The sequence below is a fragment of the Calliopsis andreniformis genome, chromosome 8 (assembly GCF_051401765.1).
Source record: "Calliopsis andreniformis isolate RMS-2024a chromosome 8, iyCalAndr_principal, whole genome shotgun sequence".
Lineage (NCBI taxonomy): Eukaryota > Metazoa > Arthropoda > Insecta > Hymenoptera > Andrenidae > Calliopsis > Calliopsis andreniformis.
Genome location: NC_135069.1, coordinates 9,851,434 through 9,874,683, shown reverse-complemented (window position 1 = coordinate 9,874,683; position 23,250 = coordinate 9,851,434). Strand labels below are relative to the sequence as shown.

Below are 23,250 nucleotides of genomic sequence, written 5' to 3'. Positions count from 1 at the left end.
AAATCTGTACCACGATTTTAGCATTCTTGATCTATATTTTATTTTATCATTTAGAATCACCCATTAAATTTTCTTCTGGTTATTATCAAACATCTGATACATCTACTTGAATTTTTACAATTATTTTAATGCCAAAACGACCATCAAAAATATTCATAATTTTAATAGTAGTTTCTATAAACGCGTTGGTTACACTTTGCATACTATATGGCCTTGTATTTTCAATCATAAAATAAAATAAAACAGTGAAGTTAAGAAAACTTACCTACATATTAATAATCATGTGAAATTGTATCATTTCCAACCAGAGAAAATATACATAAGTATTTAAAACCAGTAAGAGACATTATCAAGATTATCGGTAATAGTCCTTACAATGTTTACATAATGGATATTAATCTTGCGTTAGATAAAGCGTATTAGTCATACACATAAGTGTGTATCGCTCCCATACTTGACATTTATTACTACATTGAACTGTATCCACACTAAGTTATTACTAATAACCCTGCAGCTACGTCTCTGAAGTACTATTGAATTGTTAAGAATGTTAGTGTTCTGAGAAACATATGGATAAAACATCAGTTCATATGACTAACTAAAAACGAGCATACAAATTTTGATAAAAATTATAGATGTAAAAAAATGTAGATATATCAGAAAGAAGTAATAATGCTAAATTAAAAAAATTATAAAATAGAAAAATATTTATGATGTAATAAAATTCAAAGGAAAATTTTTTTGATAGAAACTCATTAATTAATAAATCATTTGGTAATAAATATATTTCATTTTTTCCACAATTTAGTTATTAGTCTCTGTATGTTGAGAATTTCTAATATAATATTGTCTATTTGTATTACTGCCCACAAGAAAGGGGTTCAAATAGTCCTATTTTGAATTCTGACATTGTTCTTATTAAATACTATAATTTTATTAACTAACTGTAACACCCACTATTGCCATATGTCGGGAAAAAATGTCTTCCATTGACGTCATAGAGTAGAAGAGTGGGGTACCGCACAGTATTTGACTGCATTGCCTGCGGTACCCCCACTCCTTTACTATAGGACTTCACTGGAAGACATTTTGTCCTGGCATATGGCAACACTGATGACACCTTATCCTACTCCTTTTCCTCAAACCTCTCAAAAAATAACTCTAGTCTAGTCTAAGTCTTCATTTTTGCACATATCTCAGGATTAACAACTTCTTAAATTGCGACACCCTTTAAAAACACTGTAATTCTACAGATACAAATCATCAAAGTTTTCCTACTGAAACTTTAAATAATGAAACAGCGAGTTCTTTCATACATCCATTCTGTAAAAGTTAATATATTTGCAAGAAATGTAAATGATGTATATATGGTCCATAATATATATCTAACACAAAAATATGAAGAAAAGAAACATATTTTTTTATTATCCTTCACCTTTTCCAGCACATTCTAAAGGAAAAAGAATTTTAGGTAAGTTTCCTTAACTTCAATGTTTTATTTTATTTTATGATTGAAAATACAAGGCCATATAGTATGCAAAGTGTAACCAACGTGTTTATGGAAACTACAAGAGATTATCTTGTCCTATTGAAGGTCCACTTTGCGACTGCTCCGAAAATTCAATTAATCGCACAGCATGCTGTTCGATTAGTTTGAATGATCTACGACCATGTCCTGCGTGTCGCGCCAATTCGCGCGCGCCTCGCGTGCACGAACCGTTTCGAGAGCTGGCAAGGCGCGTAAGTTGATGTCGCGAACAGTGTTTACTCTACGCGGTGCGTGGAGCGAAGCGTGGAGCTCGGCAAGATCCTATCTTAAAGAAACAGGTGTTACGGACTGCGTTAAAGTTTTCACCTCGATCGCGACACGTTCTCCAGTTAATCTTTGGAACTCGTGGAATCAGTATAACAATCTCGTTGTATACTGCGCAACTCGCTTCTGTGTCACCAAGCTGAAACCTACGCGTCCCTTCCTCGAATCACAGACCGATAACTGATCGAGATTATTTCTGAATTTTGCAGGTGGGTGTAATCGATCGGTTCGGAGAACCCATGTAGAGGAAATCCCTATCTACAGCGGATTTCGTGCGATTTTCGAACGCAATGTCAACGTGCACATCAGTGACTTTCAGAAACAGATCATGCTGTATTAACTCTGTGTCAAGAATTTGTGCGCCGCCGATTGTGTTTCAGTTGCGTCAAAAGGATATATTTGACACCTTTTGGTGAGCTTTGAGTGCTTTAGAAAATCAAAGAGAAGTGGGACTATCAGATAAGCGGAGGAGCAGAAGATTCAGGTGGAAGATAAATACGAAAGCGATAGCATGATCTCTTTACCGAAGTTTCCAGTTTGGAAAGCGTAGTTTTTGAGGAAGCTTCGTGCGTGTTTTTATGTGCTCCTGGATATAACCGAGTGACCAGATCAGTTGCGTCGTCGGGGACTCTACGTACACGACTCAGGTACATTATTTCTGTAACAATTTTTAACCTCGTGAGTGTCCAGTTATGAGAGAATTTTTTTCGTCAAGGTTTCGTTAAATTCGGACTAGGGTGTCACGTGGAATTGACGCCACGTTCCGCTAGTTAGCTACTTCACGGAATTGTGCTTCGTTCTAGATTTAGCCTTGAAATGATGACGAGTGTTATTATTTATAGGAATTCGTAGATGTATTCTATTGCTCTAGTGTGTGGCGTAGAAATGGTACAATATTGCATATTTTTATGGCAGTTTTCTGTACTTCGAGTTCGACTGCAATTGAAGTTCGTAATACCCGCGTGGAATGTTCAATGGGACTATCAATAATTGAGTAAGCATCTTTGAGCAATAAACATGAAGAGACAGTATAAAAAAGGAATGAATGTTTATGTATCGTCGTAAAAATACACCCAAAATTTCAATCTATCTATTAATCATATTAATAAAATATGGAAATAGAAATGAGTTACTTGAACGTATGCCGCAATTCAGTTGCGAACTTCTATTAAGCAGACTTCTATAACTATTATCTAAGGACTATGTACTCACTGCAAATTTTCAATATAACTAAATCGTACTGAATAAATTACTCCTTACACTTCCACGATTATGTTAGAAATGTTTTGAATTCTTTTTTTATTTACTCCATACATTATACACGTCACTGCTCTCTCATTCATGTTTGGTCAGCAGCCAACTGAGAGTTTCATTCACATCATCTCTCATTATAAAAGAAAGTTTAAAAATAATTTAGGTCATACACAGTGTTACAGAAATAATTGGTCAAACATTGATGTCATATTCCACATCTCCTAAGGATGAAAATAGGTTATGTAAACACAGATCCAGAAATTCTTCGTTTTCGAGATACGAATGTTTTGTGTTTGTAATTGAATACTTCCAAAATTTGTAATTTACTCAAAGAAATTACTGAAAATTACTTCCTTGCGGCATGAGATGTATGAATATCGGCATACTATTAACATAAGAAAAAGGTGTTACTAGTTCACGTAATCCTACGTGTGATATCTGCTGATGTGATATCTGTGATATCTGCTAAAGTTTTGAGATAAACAAAAAGTATTTATATCTCGAAAACGAAGAGTCTCCTGGCCTGTGTTTATATGACCTTTTTTTACCCTTAGGAGGTGTAGTATATGGTACCAAAGTTTGCTCACTTAGTTCTGTAACACCCTGTATACAAGATGTCTCGTAACAACTTTGGGTGCTTCAGGGGTACGAAGAGACAAGGGACACGCTTCTCGCATACCGTCGTAAGCATAAGCATAGTTGCGTCTGACTAGGATAGTTCCCCTTTCTCCTGTGCACGCCTTGGGCGTCCAACACTGTACGAAGGGCTTTCAAAAAATTTCTTACGTTTCGTCCGAAAATTATTTAGTTTTTATTGGTCTACTTATAACCAATTATTAATCTCTTAATCTATTCACTTTACTCCAAAATGAAGTGAAGGAAATATATGTCTGACTCAATTTGCTTACGTTCTTATTTGATCTTAGTTTAAACAAAACCACTATTCTTCCAGCCTAAACGTGATTACTATAGTATAGGATGTAACACTTTCCCTTCGTACTTCAGTGAACTCATACTGAATCGAACAGTCTATTGAATTTTCTCGAAATTGGAACGCATTATCAAAAAATTGCTGATAATATACATATGCAGAATTATTTCCCATTCGCTTGTACTGTTCGTTGCAAAGCACTCAGTGCCTGTATGACTGAAAGTGAATTTTTTTAATTTATGCACCGACTCTTTTATGAGAGTATTCAATGAAGATCTAATTAAAACTAAGCATAAGTATTTTGAATTTGCTGGGTGAATATTTAAGATAAAGGTATCACATTTTGTAATAACATAATAAATACTTGAGTATACTTGAAATGGCTCCAAGTATACAGGCTGTTATAAGAAATTTAGAATTTTAATACAGCTGTTGATTTGTAGATACGAAAATATAATTCGGTTTCTTTAACCAAAACTAAGTATAGTTACAAAATTTTCCATAATTTTTAATGTCTATGAAATGAAGTATCTATTTAAAAAGAAGTAATATTGATCGGAAAATTATTTATTTAAACTTTTATAGTTGATATCAATTTTTGTCAGAATTAATGAGATTGAAACATAATACCTTCTTCAGCTGTGATAATGAATGATAAGTATCATCAATCAATTCTCGTATTTTACATTTTATAATTGTACTGTTAGGTTAACTACAGCAGTATCTATCTCCAAACTAATTCTCGTTCAAGGTTGAAATGAACTCTTTTAAATACTACTAATAAATTTTCAATTGTAACCTTATCCAGATGCTAAAAATTCATTGATGTCATGTGACTAGAAATGAATGATCTATTAGAGGGTCAAAGGTGCACAAGTGGAAACAATTCTCTAAGTAATGTTAAGTAGTAGACCTAAAAGCTTATCTTCCTACGATATCTCCTTAAAAATCATTCACTTCCAGTAGAACGTTCTGTAAGACAGACATGTATAATTGCGAACGTCGTGAGTAGTCTTAACAAACATTCTTTTTTCAATGAGCAAAATACTGAAATTCGGGAATTTGTCAATAAAACTAGATTCTAGTTTTGTTTGTTAAACAGAGAAGAGTTAAATAAACCCCTAATATTATTACATCTTTTCTTTTCTGAATGAGATACTTCCCTGGATGCATAAAACAGAATAAAACTTCAAATACGAAATCGTTCAGTTTATATTATCCTTTGAAAAAAGATAGTACGCAGGAGATGTGAATTTATAAATTTTGTCAGTCGATTCTTTAATGTTTCTGTATTAAAGAACGAGTTAGAAATTTCTATCGATATGAGCTACCAGAAGGAAAAGCAACTCGGCCCTGAACCATAAATTCCCGACAATAAATTCTGATTGGAGGCTTTATAGTTAAGTATAGAGGACACCATTAAATGAAGAATTTACGTCTCACGATTGAAAACACATAGTCATCCATTTCGTGACTACTCCCTTGCTCACGTGTCATGATTAATATTTATTAAGTTCGTCTTGTTAAATGACACAAGTTTTGATATTCGATTTTTTGATAAATAGTTCATTGGTACTTTGCTGTTTAAATTCATGTAATTTTGGATTCTTGGAAAAAGATTCGAAACTTGATATGTAACACATGTCACATGTCATTTTCTTGTTATTAAAAATAATCATTACATGGCAATTACTTGATCGAACGATTATTGTAAAATTACTCAGAGATTCTATTTTTGAAATTGGTATAAGTATGCGAAACAGCTGTAAGAATAGCAAAAGTTTGCATCAATCTGTTAATGAACTTCCTTTCTCTGAGGAAATTTAATATGTTAAAAATTTTTCGAATACCAGTAAAAGATGTTAATAGATAACAAAAGTATTCTAGAATTCACATTAAGTAACTCAAACTTTTCGAAAACAAAGATTTCCTTACATAAGTACATGTACATAATATACTACAACAATAATAAACAATAGAGTTGTCTTTCATTCGTTTATTTTATGAAACAAAATCTTAATGTGATATTAATATCACTGTAAGTGTAGGTATTTATTAGAAATAACTCATTATAATAACAGAGCAGTAACCTGATAAACTTAAAAACACCCCAACAAACTGACACATTGACAAAGTTGATAAACTTTCCAGCATTAAAACGTCTACAAGCGATAAAGCCAGATAAAACTTTCTTTTTTATACTGCTGTTTGACCATTTGTAACCTTGATCAAATACCATCTGGTTTCAGTAATATTAATTAATAAGCACACTTGCATTCATTGCAAATCTATTTTGTAATCTGATATTATTAGTAATATATGCTAGTAATGAGCATTTTTCGTATCACGTTTGTGTGAATCATTTTATATTCAGTGATGCCTAAACTAACTGTGTGTTAAGGAATCGATAAAAACGTTAACGAAGCTTTCTGAACACGTCACGTAACTATTCTTAATTAAATTCTAAACCACTCGGGACTGATCGTTACGTTAATTATATTCTTCTGCTGTTTCCAACAGTAGCAGTTTGCATTCTTTACTACAGTAGAGCCTTGATTAATTGGGTCTCGATTATGCACAGTCTCGTTTCTTAAGAGTTATGGTTATTCAGTATAACCATAATATATAATTATAACATAGAAATACAATACAATAAAAATATTGAGAATAGCGGAGTTTTTGACTCTGTAACTTCTAAGCTTCATAATGTTTTTAAAAAGGTCGAACAGTACAGTAAACCTACATTATTAAACAATGTAATCAAACAAAAAACTAGCAATATATTACACCAATTATTTTAAATAAACTTTTTTTTACAGTATATCATTTATTACTTTTGTCCCTACCCCTATGGACGAAAATAGAATGCGATAATTTGAGGGATGATGATGACATTCTACTTAAGTTTAAAAATTGAATTAAGTAATAGAAAGAATACTTTTGAAATATATACTTATATACTTATTTTGAAGGAAAAAATAAGTATAAATATCAACATGAACTTAACGTAGATTTTTAAGAAGCCAGCCCACTATCTGTTTCTATTTTACAAATGTGGGGGATTCTGTAAACAGTAATCCAATATTTGAAGATCACGTTTAAAAACTTAATAACTCTATTTTTGTCCATTTTCTGTTTTTTTATTTATGTCGTATGATAGTCAAAAGAGAATGCTTTTATTGTATATCAAAGTTGAAAAGCTGAAAATCTTGACAAGCCCCCCGATGTGAATAACTATTTTCATAACTTGACAAGCCTATGTGAAACAGGAGAATAATTTAATAAACTAACGAAAAATTCAAAGTTATTACGTAGTTTCTAATTGTTCTATTGAAGAACGTAGTGTTCTGTTTCGAACTTCAAAATCACTCGTCTATAAAATTTAGGAAATGTGACTTAACAAATTCTTCCCTTAATAAAATGTATTAAAATAACATATGCGCTAAACCAAAGAATATAGAAGAATATCGTATTATCCCTACTAGCAGTATTTCTCATGAACGTGTTCTACATACTACATTTATAACCATAACAATTTTTATACCTACCTATAAGACCAATATCTATTGAATGCAATACAAAAAACGTCAAAGGATTCTATGAAGTCAGAACAAAAAGATACGTAATTGAAACAGACCCTACAAATTAACTTTTAATATACTATTTCAATAAAACGTTAGAATACTGAGAACTGCTTATTATCACGTGTTGCCAAAGACTAAGGTAGAGAGAGATGGAAATGACATGCAAAAATGGAAGCACGAGATTATCAATCGATTGGTATTTGTTTTATAACGTTTGTTACATATGTCCCGAATGCTTTTTATTCTCTGTGGTAAATAACTATAATTTTCTATGCATACCACCATATCATCTACTATATTTCTTACTATATTTTTTAAACCACTGGCATTTTAAGATTAGCCATATCGTATCTAATTAAACTTATAATTACACTAAATCGACACTAAGTCGACTGAATTTAATTGGTTCTTTTCATCAGAAGCCAATTTATTAGTATTAAAACATTTATTTCTTGATAATAATAGGCTTCTTCTCCAACTTTCAGATTAGAGAAAGAAGAGAAATCTCATTGAAGAAAGATAATTTATAATTTTTGAATAAGGAAGACCAAGAGTACTTTGTGAACGATTTAGTAAACGATCCTGGTTTCAACACTGGAGCAACATCTTTATTGTTCCAATGGTACGTCAATATCAATTCCACTCCACATAGTCAAGCCTGGTGATATCAACTATAGTACATCTCTGTAGGGGTTGTTTTCTTCATTAATGTTCGTGTCTGCCTTAACATTCGTCGACACTCGACATCCCTAGACAAGTCACTATTTTCTAAACTAAATGCTTCTCTGTATCCTACTACTGTAAGAATATTGAAATCAGTTCATACACTTAAATCAAATACTAGCTTTAATTTGTTTGTCGATATTGAATATACATACATAGATCGAGTGAGAAATACTCAAAAGTGTACAATGATTTCACAATATTGGATAATTTTAATTACATAAGAATTAATGCTTATTTTATATGGTACTTAAAAACTGTTTGTTTTATTACAAAACCTTGTCCCTTGAAGTGATATGGAAAATTCAACAGAAAATTTTATGAAGAATATAAATTAAATAATTAAAAATTATTCTATCACTTTAATAAGTTTATTTCGATAATTAATTATAAAAATTATGGAAAGAATTGAGAAGATTTTGTTCATTATTTTAACAAAATTTCTCCATTGAAAATGAGCTACCTATACCTATGTAACTTTCAAAAATTTTAATTCAGGAATATTTGAAGATAAATAATTTTATCAATGTCTACTCCTATGCCACAAGTGATAATACTTACGATCGATAGATAGTATTCTCTGCTAAAGCATCAACGTATCGTTTAGTTCTCCTCAGTCATTGCTAGTGCACATAGCAGTGTTAGAAGCTGGTCAATTGCTTTCCGAAGATGGGAACCAAATTGAAATATTAATTGTAATTTTTCTGCTCAGTTACTCTCCTTCCATTACAAAAATATCTACCACCACAAAATGCTCAAATAATGTGTCACGTATCCAATGTTGAGTGAATCAATTTGGTGACTCAATTTAAAATCTCAAAGAATGCATAAAAGTTTTTACAAAACCAAATATTAAACATTTATCAAGACTTACAACAATGAAATGTATAAAAATCGAATCGCAAGTCAAGAAAAGGAAAAATAAATCCAACAATATAAAACGTAAACACAAAATTAAAATCAAAACTCACTTCTCAACTTAGTTTCCACCTTTTGACAACATTTGTAACAGTAATTATGAAATTGGGCTAAGTCAAAAATTAAAAAAGAATTTAATTTATCAGTTAGTTGGAATTGCATCGATTTACGCTAAAAAATAAGAGAGAAATTCAACTTTTTATAATTACCAACACACTTTACCTCTTTCACACAGTAATGTCTTGTAATACTCTAATTGCAGAACCAGTGAATTTGTAACTTATCCTAAAAGGAGTTAAAATGCAGAACCCGTGAAGATTAAAGCTTTAAACCAAGAAGAGATCTAAAAAGAAATGTCACCGAACGACGAAAGAGTGCCCCCAAGCATGTGTCAAATTTTAGAGAAGCGAAACGAGGACTCTAATTCAAAGAACCGTACTCTAGCGGAAAGCGATGATTTCTTGGTGGTTGACGAAAGTTATCGCAGCAGCAAGGCGGAATATGTTCCTCGTGTCAGATGGCCAGACCTGATCGCGCAAATTTTTATTCACGCTGGTGGTGTCTATGGATTCTACCTCATCTTCACGGAAGCGAAACTTCTAACCACTTTGTGGGGTATGTGTAATCTCAGCATGTTAACTATGAAAGCAATTTTTCATTTCTAAATGCGAAAACTAAATTAAAATTATTTAAAATTATTTATTAAAATTATTTTAATTATAAATTAGACTAAGGAGACACTAAATTATCTCAAATTCAAACACTGACATAATTGACGAAGTAAGACAGAAGATAGAAGTAGACAGTTGAGCACAGCACAAGTCAAACTAATCTGATCGATGAGACACATTTCGTAGAATTTTAGTTCACGTATCTGTGATATTCTAATCGTATGGCTTGCGTAAAATTTGCTTCTGCCTGGAAAGGGAATTTAATTTCATAATAAAAATGGCAGAACTTCGTGTGACACTTGAAAGTACAGTTCTGAATTTGTATTTACTTATTTACACTCTGATTAGCTGGATTCGTTATTAATCACTTGATAACGTGGGAATACAAGAAAAGATAAGTAATAGAAGATTAATTCCCGAAACACATTTCGTTTCTGTAAATCTTATTAGAGGAGTTTCATGTACAAAGTCAAATTTTTATATCTATCGTAAATTCAACTTTTAATTCTTTAACAATTTTTTCAATCGTTTTCATTGACATTAAGAAGTTTCAATGGATCAATTTTTAATGAAAGCAAAGTAATTGAATGAATTGTATAATAAGTATTGCTTATGTAGCTTTAACTTTTGTTTAAGTTTTGTGATTGTAAAATATTGCAAAACGAAAAAATGTACTGCTTAAGAAAATACATTTACCATATTTCTAAGTAGAAGACTACAGTATTCTATAAATAAAAAAAATTTTACTTTTAACAGTTCTTAAGAAAATGTTAGTTAATATGATTTACTTGCTTCTTATTTTCTCTGTACAAATATTTTTCTGTTTATTAAAGTAGTAAAAAGAAAAATTTTTATTCGTTTTGTACTACGAAATATCTTTCATAAACTTATTTCGATACATAAAAATGATACGTGACTTTCTGTGTAGGAGTTTGTACGTACGTTGACGTACTCACGTTCGCATTGCAAAAATTCAGACCACGGACAAAAATAGCTTACATCTATTTCCTGCAAGATTATTATTAATCTATGACATCGTTCTTGGCGACGAATTCTACAAATTAGAGTAGACTAATAGATCAGTGATAGATTTAATCGAACGATGTTCTAAATAAGTTGTTTTATTTAATTGTTTACAATCATATTAGGTACTCGTTTAAAAATCATTATCGAAATATTAAAAGTAAGGACTTAGTTTTACTGTTTTTTATAAACCTAAACCTGCTACAAGTATATGTGCAAATAAAATATTGCTTTAATTCGTTGTTCGATTAATTTTCCATAAAGCAGCTAAAATTCTGTTTCTTATGATACAAAAATTATATAAAGTAAAAAATATTTGTGCATTAAAAAAGTATACATCATAACAAATAAAATTATTCATAGATTTGACTGCATAAGAGATACGAGTGAGCTAATCTTGTGTAAGTAATTTTGATTTGTGAAACAATAACTGATTTGATTTTGTCTTGACAGACTCTTCAAGCAGTATCTATCTTCAATTAATAGCGAAAACAAATAATTATAAATATTTAACCTTAATTTAAATTATATTCTATATAAATTATATCTGTAGTTGTAAGGCAAATCGATCTGGGTCACATTTTCAAAAAATTTGAGTTAAGTCCTCAGTTGACTTATACTTTTAAAAAGAAAAGCTCAAAAGAATTGTTCCATTGGCATTAAAAGAATTGTTTCACTTAAAAATAATGGATCAAGAAGATACAAGTCTTTAAAACAGTATTGAAGTTCAAAACTTTAAAAGTCAATATTTCGAAAACAAAAATATGTGACTTAAGTCATTTTGCTTTACAGCCACAGATATAACGCTACATTTTGTATATTAAATTAAGTTGTTTATCAAATTAGAAACACTGACAGCAATTTCGTAAAAGCCAATACACAAATTTCACTCTTTCGAATTTTTTATTCTTATCGATACTGATATCAATTTAAAGATAAAGTTGAGATAGTATTTATCATGATTATCTTCTGCGAAAACTGTAAATTTTGACATTTCAAGATACGTATCTTCATTATTCGAGAGGTTTCCGATAAGGTGACGATTGTAGTGGTAGTTGTAATTAAGAAAAAAGTCTATATCGAGTAAATACTCTAACTGTAGCGAGATTCGGGAAATTTTAAGAAAGTGGGTAATCAAGCACTTGTTTATTCCATGAATCTTTAAATTCAATTTTGTCGACAATTAAGAAATCTTCTTATCAAAAGATCTTATTTTACAGCTTACTTTACAGTTCATTTCTACACATGCTTATCACTCCTCTCGTATTGCCCAGTTCTGTCTGTATATTAACTGCACATATAATTTAGCTATGTGTCGATGTTCGTAATACAAATACAATATATGACGTTACAGAGTTAGAACTATAAATAAATGTACCGCTTTAAAATTAAAACTAAATATACCTTATGCATTTTATTGCAGCATTTGCAACTATAAACATTTCTGGATTTGGTATAACCGCAGGAGCCCATAGGTTATGGTCCCACAGGTCATACAAAGCGAAATGGCCCTTGCGTTTGTTACTAGTCTTCCTCTTCACCATAACTGGTCAAGTTAGTAACTTTCCTAGTAAATTTTCTATTACAATATTCTATATTTCTTAAGATTATCTCACTTGCATCTTTCATGCGACAAAAATGTACATAAATAAATTCGCTCTACTACTACTCTACTGCAAGCTCTTTGCTACACTGCCCAATAGAAATTACGAGTAAAATGACTGATTCGTGAATAAAGAATAATTTCTTTTTCACATGAAGATATTAAGCTGAACGTGTGCTAGAATCATATTTTACTGTATTATATTGTAATCAGTAGAATATCTATATCATGTTCAGACATCTTACCTTCAATCGAAGATTATTCCAATAAGAAATTATTCTTTATTTACGAGTAGGTGATTTTTTGTTAAGTAATACTTAGTAGAAGATTACATGAAATAGTTCAAATAAAAACTCATTTGAGTAACATTTAATTCGAATGTGATTTATCATCGACTGACACGATGTTCGTTCAAGCTCGTTCACACTCGTTTGTGCCTCTTCTCGTTCGCTTATTGGATCTAAGTAAACGCGGTTTTACGAAGGCCAACAGACTTGATGTGTGTATTTACTACAGCGAAACATTACTGTTTCCGAGTATATATATATATGTATTCAAGTGATACTTTGCGTAACAGATCTCACGAGTATGGACCTTCGAAATGGCTTGTTTACTTTCTCATGAATGACTTACTCATTATCAGGTCTTACTGGTACGATTGGTATTAACTATCAATTTCTGCCGAATAAACGTAAGAAAGTGTGGTAACTATAATGCGGATGTTTATACGTTTCTGATAAGAAGTGTAAATATATGTGAGAAAGTACTAAATGTATAAAATGAAGTAACTGAAGTAAAGTACAAGTTGTAGCATTTAGAAGGTGAAGCAGATCTGTTTTTAGATTTCATTTTTTTACTTGTATTTTGAAATACGAATTTCTATGAACATTCGTAGATTAATAAGGATATATAAAGAATATTTAGTATATTATTATGAATTTATTTTAAGAGTCAGTTTATAATTAAGTACTAACAGGAAACGAGCTAATCGAAATGTGTGTCGGTAGAAATTCGTTACGCAAAACATCAGTGTCAAGTACACGCCTACTCAACTCACTTTCAAATTTGTTCTGCAATTTTAGAGTTTAGAGATACTTTAAAAAAGCGTGATCAATTTGTGAAGATGATTTCTTAAATCTAACTCTTAATTACTCGTGTGAGGTCTTAATAATTTTTTCAAAACAGTATTTAAATTTAGTTCGCAAATTTTCGCGGATATTTTGTTATCTTATAAAATTTATTTTGTGCATTATTAAATACTTGCTCAAATTTTTACGAATATATGTAATTAGACAAATATAAATAGTTTATACAAATGTGTGCGAGTAATTAAGTTCAAGGCTAATTAACTTCAAACTGTGAGCGTTGTGCATGAACAGTAAATTTTAACAATCGTTTAAAGCAAGTTCTTGAATATTAACTGTAATTTGTAATTGTAAAGTACTCTAAAAACACGAGTCATTTTTCTACGAAATTAATAAAAGGTATAGTTAAGAATACACTTACTTATTTAGAATCTAGATTTCAATAGAACGAATGGAAAATGTATCACTGTAATTAATATAATAACTGTTGTTAAAATAGAAAGAAATATAACACTAATAATAAAAGTCACGTAGAATGAAAATTTGTCGAATATATAATAGTTTCACACAAAAAGAATGTAGGTTAACAGTTTGTGTAAAAAAGATTTAAATACCAAAGAAATAATCAACAAATTATAATATATATCAACGATTATTCTATTCTCAAAAATGTTAAATATGAATTTTTTATATTCTTGTCTCTCATCAAATGTGTTTTTGCTCGTCATTTTTATCATTAAAATTAAATATATCGAATACTTTTTAAAACAAATAAAACGTGTAACGTTATTTGTTAACAATGTTACATATGTATGTTCACTACCGTACATAAGTATTTGGATACTTTCACATTATTCGAAATGTATGAAATACCTACACTTTCTTATTTATACTAACTGATATTAAATGTTATTCCCATCGGTATTTGTAAACTTTATATAATCGTCTGAAATGAGATTTGTAGCCAAAACTATATTTTAGAATTTTAGTTGGTGTATTTTACATATTTCAATAATGTGAAAATGTCCAAATACTTATGCACTATAGTTTATATGTATATTGTACATACTATATGCATCAGCTGATGCAAATAAAAATTGCTGTTGTAAAGATGAATTGCATTAACATTTTGGAAAATACAATAATACAAAATAGCTCATAACAAACACAAGAAGAAATTAAGCGTTATTGCAAGAATGAACTTTTACTATTATCGTGTAGTAGAAACGAAAAACCTAACTCATTAAAAGGAATTCATTTTTTGTCATACACTCATTCTCATTTCTGCCTACAGAAACACGTGTACGCATGGGCACTGGACCACAGAGTGCACCACAAATACAGCGAAACCGACGCCGATCCTCACAATGCGAAAAGAGGCTTCTTTTTCGCTCACATTGGTTGGCTGTTTCTAACGCCGCATTCCGATGTCGTTTTGAAACGCAAAGCCGTCGATATGAGTGACCTGGAGGTCGATCCAATTGTTATGTGGCAGAAAAGGTACGCCAGTAATGATGCATATTTAAAAGCTATTGCGTGAAAAAGTAATTAATACATTGATCGTCATATGACGTTTCCACGTTCTTTACGACCTTTCATTTTATTCGAACGTATAATTGATTAATGAAGACCAGATGCTATAACTCAGTGATACACTTGATAAAAGCAATATTATATAATATCTGATAATTTACTCATTTATTTATTTACGGGCAATGATAAGTCCACTGATATAAATAGGGCCAATAATGAATATTAAACAGAAATTAGATTTTAAAATAATACAAAAAAAAACAGCAAAGAAGCGCTGAACTAAATGTAACAGATAACGCGTATTAGCAGTAGACGATATCATTTAATATTTTTTATAATTGCTTGTCTACACGCGTTAATGTAGCCAGAAAAGAGATTTATTTTGTTGATTTTATTGGCATAGCTTAGATATTCGTGTGATGGGATCATGAAATCTGATATCGATCCTAAAGAAATTAATTTGGAAGACAGGTATGCTGCGTTGAAATCGTATACATATATAAATAAAGCAAAGGTGGATTACCAACATAATTATTTATTATTTAAAAAAGGAATAGAAAATCAGCAACCTGTCTTCTTTGTCCCAATGTCAACATGTTCACTTTGTGCAAAATAGAATTCTAGTCATGATCAAATCTATGTACTCGATATCCCAGTGATGTGGATATGAAATAATCAACATAATTTTTATTCACAGACTGTACATTCCTCTGTTTGCCCTCTTAACTATTGGATTTCCGGTCGCCGTGCCGTGTTACTTCTGGTTAGAATCTTTATGGACGTCATTTTGGGTGAACTTCAACTTCCGGTTTTGCGTAACCCTGAACATAGCCTTTTTTGTGAACAGTGTCGCGCATATGTGGGGACAACGACCGTACGACAAGTGAGTCTTCGAAATTTCGAATCGTGGAAATTGTGAATTATATTAAATTAATAGAATAACTAATTTCAGAAATTCTTAGCCAAAGCTATCCAAATCGAATCCGAATTTTTCAGCAAATTTTAATCAGTTAATTATAATTCTTATAACACAGACTTAAGTTTATGCTTGTTAATTTTGGTTTTAAGTTATTTTACATACAACACTGATCAAATTCTAATGCCATAAAAATAAAAAGCATAGTTTGTATGAAAATCAGTAGATGATAAAAACATATTTTCCGTGAGAATAAACAAAATAAAGTTTGTTTGTTAAAGTTTCATTTGGATTAAGTTTTGCCAAATAATATTTAAAATTACTATCTTATTTGAAAATAATTTTATTTTAGAATAAAGTAAATTAAATTAAATTTGTAGTTTCAGAGCATAAGTCTTTTAAAATTTTTTTATAGAAGAGAAAAAAGTGCATGGATTAAAAGCATGCAGTTTGATATAAAAAACAGATGAATGAATATTTTAGTTGCAGTGATGCAAAAAATTGCAAAAAACTAATATCAAAACATGCTCCACTCTTAATCATACAATTTTGCCCTATGACATTTTTCTCTATCTACAAATATTTTAAAGATATAGCTTATCTTCGTTACGTAAGGCACTCTGTATAAACCCTAGGTTTAAAGCATTAAATAAATAAAAAATACATAAACAATTTTAAATATTAAATAAATTTCAGATACATCTCCTCAGTGGAGAACATGGCGGTCTCAATTGCAGCTCTTGGAGAAGGCTGGCACAACTTCCACCACGTTTTCCCGTGGGACTACAAAACAGGAGAACTGGGAGATTACTCTTTTAACGTAACCACTGGTTTTATTGATGCTTTCGCGCGGATCGGCTGGGCCTACGACCGGAAGTACGTGTCACCAGCGATGGTTCGACGAAGAGCGAATAGATCTGGGGATGGCAGCCATGTTTGGGGATACGGTGATGCTGACATCCCCAAGGAAGATCTCCAAGAGCTAAATCTCATGGACAAAAGAAAATAGTGGTGCTTATTTTATTAAGAGTGGACATCAATGAAGTATTATTTGATCTCCGTGGAAAATGGATCAAGCGATTGGACTAAGCATAGGAAATGTTTGCAATGTTATCGCGTCGATCTTTGTGCATAAAGTATGCTAAACTTCATCCTGGATGAAACGTCTGAAGTTTGATGGTAGTTTTAATTAAAGCAAATTATGCAAATTATACGTACAGATGTGTATCTTTGGTACTAATTTTCTGTATCAGTTTCTATGGAGTTTGTATTTTGCAAAGGGACTTTTGGTTCCTTTTTCATGCGAAATTTGAGTATTTATTACCTAAACATTTTGTTACTTATCGAAACCATTTACTTATACATAAGAAAGCAATTCTGTAAATCATCTATTAAATTATCGCATACATAAAATTAATTTACTACCAAAACGAAGAAAGAAAAGTTCTTGTTATACATATTTATTATGTTATATTATTTTTTCTACCTCTTGTATCCTTATTTTGGGAAAAATATTTAGAAATTGAAAAAAAGTAATTTTAATGGGTACTACCTACTCTTAGTAACATTTATCAATCACTGTTTATCACATTCCTAAGAATTTTTCATCGATTATTTTATATTTTGGATAAAAAATGTTTGGAAAGTAACACTTTGTAGTTCAATTTAGGGAGACACTCCTGGAAGTTCTGTTTTAATCAAACCATTTGTATGGTTATGTAGAAAAGAGATATAAGTACAATGTTTCTAAACAATAAATAAGTATTATTCGAAAATTGTTCCAATCTTCGCTCGAATTTTAAAAATACGATGTGTCGTATCAAAAATATTTTTGCGTGTATCTATACACTCATCTCAGACAGCCTGGCAGTCCTTCAGGAAACGAGCAGACTCATTTACGAAATTGTTGCACGAGTTGCTTCAAACCAACAAATACTTATTAAAGCTCGTGCACGATTATATTATTTAATTAAGTTAACAAGAATTATTTCTAGACAGAAACATGGAATCAACTCGAATGCTGCTTTAACCTCACAGGAACAAATAAAGAATACGATTAACTATTTAACAGAATCAAATCTTTTTGCTAAACTTCTAAACAGTTAAATTCTTACATACAAAAAAAAATTTATTTCTACGAATTCAATGAAAACAGTCTCTATTTGAATATTATATTTTAGTTATGGTTTCTCAACAAAATATAACACTTAATTAAAATATTTTAAGGGACCAAAATCCCATGCTCCATACTTTAAAATTTAATGCCCTTTCTTTTTTTTGCAAATTTCTAAATGTTAATTAAGGCTTTAACTCGAATTTTTTGGAAATTTGACAGATAGTTTTCATCATTCATACGAGAACAAACTAGAAAGCTCAACCCTAGAATTCATTAATGATTTACAAAAATGAAAGGCGTAGAAGCTGTTCAAAGTTCAAAATCTATTAGATAATGCGTGAAGGAATCAGATAATGAATATTTAATTTTTTATAATCAAGAAAGTATAATAAGTCCACTGATTTCGTTGAGCGTAAGTATCGACGCCAAAAACAAAGGAAATGACGATGTTAAATATCGGATAATGAAATTCAAAGTAAGGCCACGAAGTCAATCGATGTGTATCGAAATAGGTAGTCATTGTTACAGTTTGTCGCGTATGCTTCAGGAGTGCGTTTTGGAGTAGGTGATTCAAACGAAGCTCATCGGACGACTCCAATTGCAACTACATAATTTTTTCTTGAGCTTCGCTCTCTAAATTTATCGATACATGTAACTGTTCGTCTGCAAAGTGTGTCGTGATCCATATCTTTCGCAAGAATCTTAGAAGCTAATACAGACAAGTAGGTAAAAGAACTGAAAGCATCTTTAGCTTTCGATTTATCACACAGTCAAACCTACTTTATTCGTGATACCAGGATGTCCAGTGAGAAACCGAAACCTAAGAAGCGGGATATAAAGTGGGCGGCTGTATTGTGGTACATTCACCTGCACGTTCTCGGTGTCTATGGTTTGTGGCTATCAATTACTGCTGCCAAATGGATGACTGTATTCTTTAGTAAGACACTTTCGTACCTTTTTCTTTCATATGACGCACTTTTGTGTGATCTCCACGTTAAATACGTCTCTAACATGGTCGTGAGAATGAATAAAATGAATTTTACACAAAGCTTATAAGTCATTCCATGCGAAATCGGACATTTTATGGAGTAACATTTATGATCTTGTTCAAATTTAGATATGTTATAGACTTTAGCGATGTTTAAACATATTTCAAAGGATTTTCCGTAATTTTTTAAATTATGAATTTTAAAACTGCTTGAAATGGAGGGCTAACTCTTTTTTCAAAAATTCATATTTCCTGAAGTCATAAACGCATGAGAATTAACTTGTGTGCGCTTATAACGAAGGCATTAAAGTACTAAATAAAAATTATTTCGTTTAAAAAAATTGTTTTTAATTATGTTTCTTGCAGTTGTTCTAAATAAATGCGTTTCTTTATTGTGGAGACAAATTTAAAAATCTAAAAAAATGAGAATATATCCCCATTTGTTCTTTTTACGGAGAGCGTTTCAAAAATATGGTCATTTTAAAATTGATTCTATGAAAATTCGTTGAAATTAACACTGCGACAAAATTTATATAATCCAAAATTTTTAAATTTTCGTAAACCCTTTGAGATACGTTAATAATGTTTAAAAACTACAACATATCCAAATTTGAATAAGATTTAAGATGTTACTAGAAAAAGTGTCCCATTTCGCATGAAATGCTTCACATGTTTAGAGCCTGAATCTTATAGTTTGAACTAACAATCTGTTCACTTTACAAAAATATTTAAATTCGAAAATAATATAAGTTATTTTCTGTATGATCTCTTAATTTAATTAAGTAATACGAAAAATTCATTTTAATATAGTCGTACGTTAAGGGATTAATTCCACAAGCAATATTTGGTAGTATGATGGGGTTACAAGATTTACACTGAATTAATTTTTTTGTTTGACGTGAGAAATATTCGTCGAGAATCAATACAAATTTGTAAATTAAAATATTACGAACGTTTTGTACAGGTACTATGTTAGAATACATTCGACTATCACCTCACATCATGTTATAGTGTAACCCATTATATCAGCTAAAAATTAAGTACCATTATAATATTTCCAGAGTTCCAAAAACTCTATTAAAATTAATTACAGAATAGACGAAAAATACTAGAAAATTAGCGTATAGTACAGAAACGTCTTGAAGAAATTCAGTAAAGTTCCAAAAATGTTTAAAAACGTCTTTGAAATATCCGAAATTACGAATCAGTCTTTAGGACATTTTAAAGGACGTTCATAAGTCGTGTTAAAGACGTCCAAATTACGTATATAAGACGTTCACACAAAACTAGACGTCTTTAAGACATCCAAAAACATAGGTCTCCAAGAAGTCCATGTAATATGTCTCTAAGACATCTTATGGACTTCAATTTCGGAAGTCTTTGAAACGTACGTTGTTGGATGTTTTAAAGACGTCCAAATTATGTCATAAGACGTTCAGGCATAAAATGTACATAAAATAGATGACTTCAAGACGTGTACTATCTGAGTGTAGCTTACATTTCCTCCTTATCTAATAATTAGCAGACCTACAATACTAGTAATTTAATGCATATTACGACAAAGTATTATTTTCCAAGCTTCAACTACTGAATATTTTAGCAATTTTCATCACATTACTTGGTTCTCTCGGAGTAACTGTGGGCGCCCATAGATTATGGGCGCATAGGGCATTCGTAGCACTGGGACCCCTAAGACTTTTCCTCATGCTGGCACACACGCTCGCGGGAGTGGTAAGTTTTTCAAGGTGATAATAACAGTGGTCTATTTCGATAAAATTCAACACAAAATGATTAGGCTATAGCCTCCTTTTATATTGGAGACTCCAATATAAAAGGAGGCTATAGTCAGAGTGCCTTTTTTAATTTGGCTAGAAATAAGTAGGGCAGACCAGGGACAAACGTAACACAAGACGAATGTAAGAAACGTTATAAAACAAATACCAATCGATCAATAATCCTGTGCTTCCATCTTTGCATGTCATTTCTATCTCTCCTCTACCTTAGTATTTAGCAACATGTGATACTAAGCAATTCTCCGTATTTTAACGTTCTATTAAAATAGTATATTAAAAGTAAACCTGTAGAGTCTATTTCAATTACGTATCCTTTTGTTCTGGCTTCATAAAATCTTTTAATTCTTTTTGTATTGTAACCGAACACCCTGGATGCATATAGTCGCTTGCATTGTAAACTTTTCAGCACTTTTGTCCACGTATTGAAAACACAATTACATATAAGTAATTGTGAACATATAAAAATCTAATACAAATACCTAGTTTAAGATTTTCTTCGAGTTTAAAACATTCTTTTATTGTAACATGAATTTTCTAGTTTAATATGAAAATACATTTTCTTTCTTAGCAATACGACTGTACGTATGCAAAGCAACAAATGCATCACATAATTGCTTAAATACTCAAGCATTTAGAGACACTTAAATATTTAAGTATTTGAATTCAGAAAAATTGACAATTAGTTTCAATCATACTCTAAGAAGAAATATTTCGTCGGTGGAATAAATTAATAAATGTACAAATAATGTTTCGATAACTTAGATCTACGATCTGAATTATCAAAAATTTTAACATGCTCTTTACAGGGACCTATATACGACTGGGTATTGTATCACAGGCTTCACCATAAATATTATGGAACCGACAAGGATCCATACAACCATAAAAAAGGATTTTTGTACAGCCACTACATAAGCAATATCTTGTCGCCAAATGTTGATTACGATCAGGCAAAAATTGACATCGATATGCGTGACATAGAAGATGATGGATATGTTGTAATTCAAAAGAAGTAAGTCTTACATTGATTACATATCGTAAACAACTGTTGTGGAACAGTCTGTATACGTCACAGAAATAAGTCAAAAATCTATCAAACGTATTATCATTTCTTCTATTCAGATTTTACTGGGTTTTATTCATAATATTTGGCTTACTATTACCACTGAACGCGCCTCTGGAGTATTGGAACGAGTCAATGGCAATTACCGTGCTGACCACTGGAATTCTACGACTCGTGATCACGATGAACGTGTCTTGGCTGGTGAACAGCGCACTTGTAATCTGGAGCAGCGTGGATACTAAGTTAATACTCATTTTAGATACGCTCGGTTTGCTATATAAACTTTTCTTTAAGATGCCGAAAAGTCATGGTACCGTTGTTATCGACAACGATGGTATACACGCTAAATGAAACAAATTATCCTCTGGATAATAATAATTTATAGAATTCTATAATATCACTAGAACTACCAACCTTGTTAAAATTTCTAGTATGATTATTCCTTACACACATTTAATCCTTTATAAACTTTATTTTTTTCTTAGTTAATGCTAAATAATAGAAAATGTAATTCCTGTAAATTACATACCTTTTCAGACATTTGCAGTTGTGGCACATCGTAAAAATAGACAGAATAACTATGGATGGTAATTCAGTGATATTTCAGAGAAAGTGCATGAGTGGTTCGTTTATTTGTTTAAACAATTATCTTTATACTTGGTAGAATCCCGTGATAAAATAGCCAAACCATAAAATGCATTTGAGTTAATTAGGTGTGAAAGAATTTAATCGACATACATCTCAAGTAGTTATCAACTGAATTATTTTATTTCATTTTTTGATTTTGATTTATATTTAAACCTTTCTCTCTAATTATACCAGTTATAGTTGATTATCAAATTTTGTCGCGATAGGAGTGTAGACAGAAAAGTTATATTCATTTAATATTCGATCATTTAGCAAAATTTGTATACTGGTAAATATTTCAGCTTAGAACTGGAGAATCTAAGCATCTTCGTCCTCTCGAAGTCCTACTGGCCAGTATATCATTATTTGATGCCATGGGATTGGAAAACCGGTGAATTCGGCACATATAATGCTAGTTGCAGTACATTCTTCATCAAAATGTGGTACGAGCTTGGCTGGGTTCATACCATGCGAACAGTTTCGACCGAGAATTTGAGGGAGATCATTCATCAAGTAGTGAACAAGAAATTCAGTTTGAAAGAGGGGCTAAGTAAACTCAAAAGTATCTCTGAATTCGACGCGAAGAGGGAGAAACTGATGTCTCATTAA

The 23,250-nt window shown here is 31.1% G+C and overlaps 3 protein-coding genes across 5 annotated transcripts in view; 2 read left to right on the top strand and 1 right to left on the bottom strand.

Moving 5' to 3' along the window:
• LOC143182433 (acyl-CoA Delta-9 desaturase-like) overlaps positions 1–3,094 on the bottom strand; it is a 39,286-nt gene extending 36,192 nt beyond the window's left edge. The window contains exon 1 of the mRNA XM_076383410.1: positions 3,026–3,094. The gene's annotated coding sequence lies outside the window, so the exon portion shown is untranslated. The remainder of the gene's footprint in view (positions 1–3,025) is intronic.
• Positions 1,717–18,138, top strand: LOC143182434 (acyl-CoA Delta-9 desaturase). 3 transcript variants are annotated; one of them, XM_076383412.1, is made up of 8 exons: positions 1,717–1,827; positions 2,023–2,460; positions 8,068–8,204; positions 9,486–9,838; positions 12,341–12,471; positions 14,900–15,105; positions 15,836–16,021; positions 16,751–18,137. In XM_076383412.1, exons 4-8 carry the CDS (start codon positions 9,577–9,579, stop codon positions 17,061–17,063), a joined length of 1,098 nt encoding a protein of 365 aa, XP_076239527.1. In that variant the 5' UTR covers positions 1,717–1,827; positions 2,023–2,460; positions 8,068–8,204; positions 9,486–9,576; the 3' UTR covers positions 17,064–18,137. The 3 variants fall into 3 exon arrangements, with proteins under 3 accessions (XP_076239527.1, XP_076239526.1, XP_076239528.1); XM_076383411.1 differs by having other exon boundaries at positions 1,778–2,460; XM_076383413.1 differs by lacking the exon at positions 8,068–8,204 and having other exon boundaries at positions 1,778–2,460; positions 16,751–18,138.
• An 809-nt stretch (positions 18,139–18,947) lies between these two features.
• Positions 18,948–23,250, top strand: LOC143182079 (acyl-CoA Delta-9 desaturase-like). Its single transcript, XM_076382821.1, has 5 exons — positions 18,948–19,107; positions 20,759–20,889; positions 21,758–21,963; positions 22,074–22,256; positions 22,944–23,250. The coding sequence occupies exons 1-5, from the start codon at positions 18,969–18,971 to the stop codon at positions 23,248–23,250; spliced, it is 966 nt and encodes a 321-aa protein (XP_076238936.1). The 5' UTR covers positions 18,948–18,968.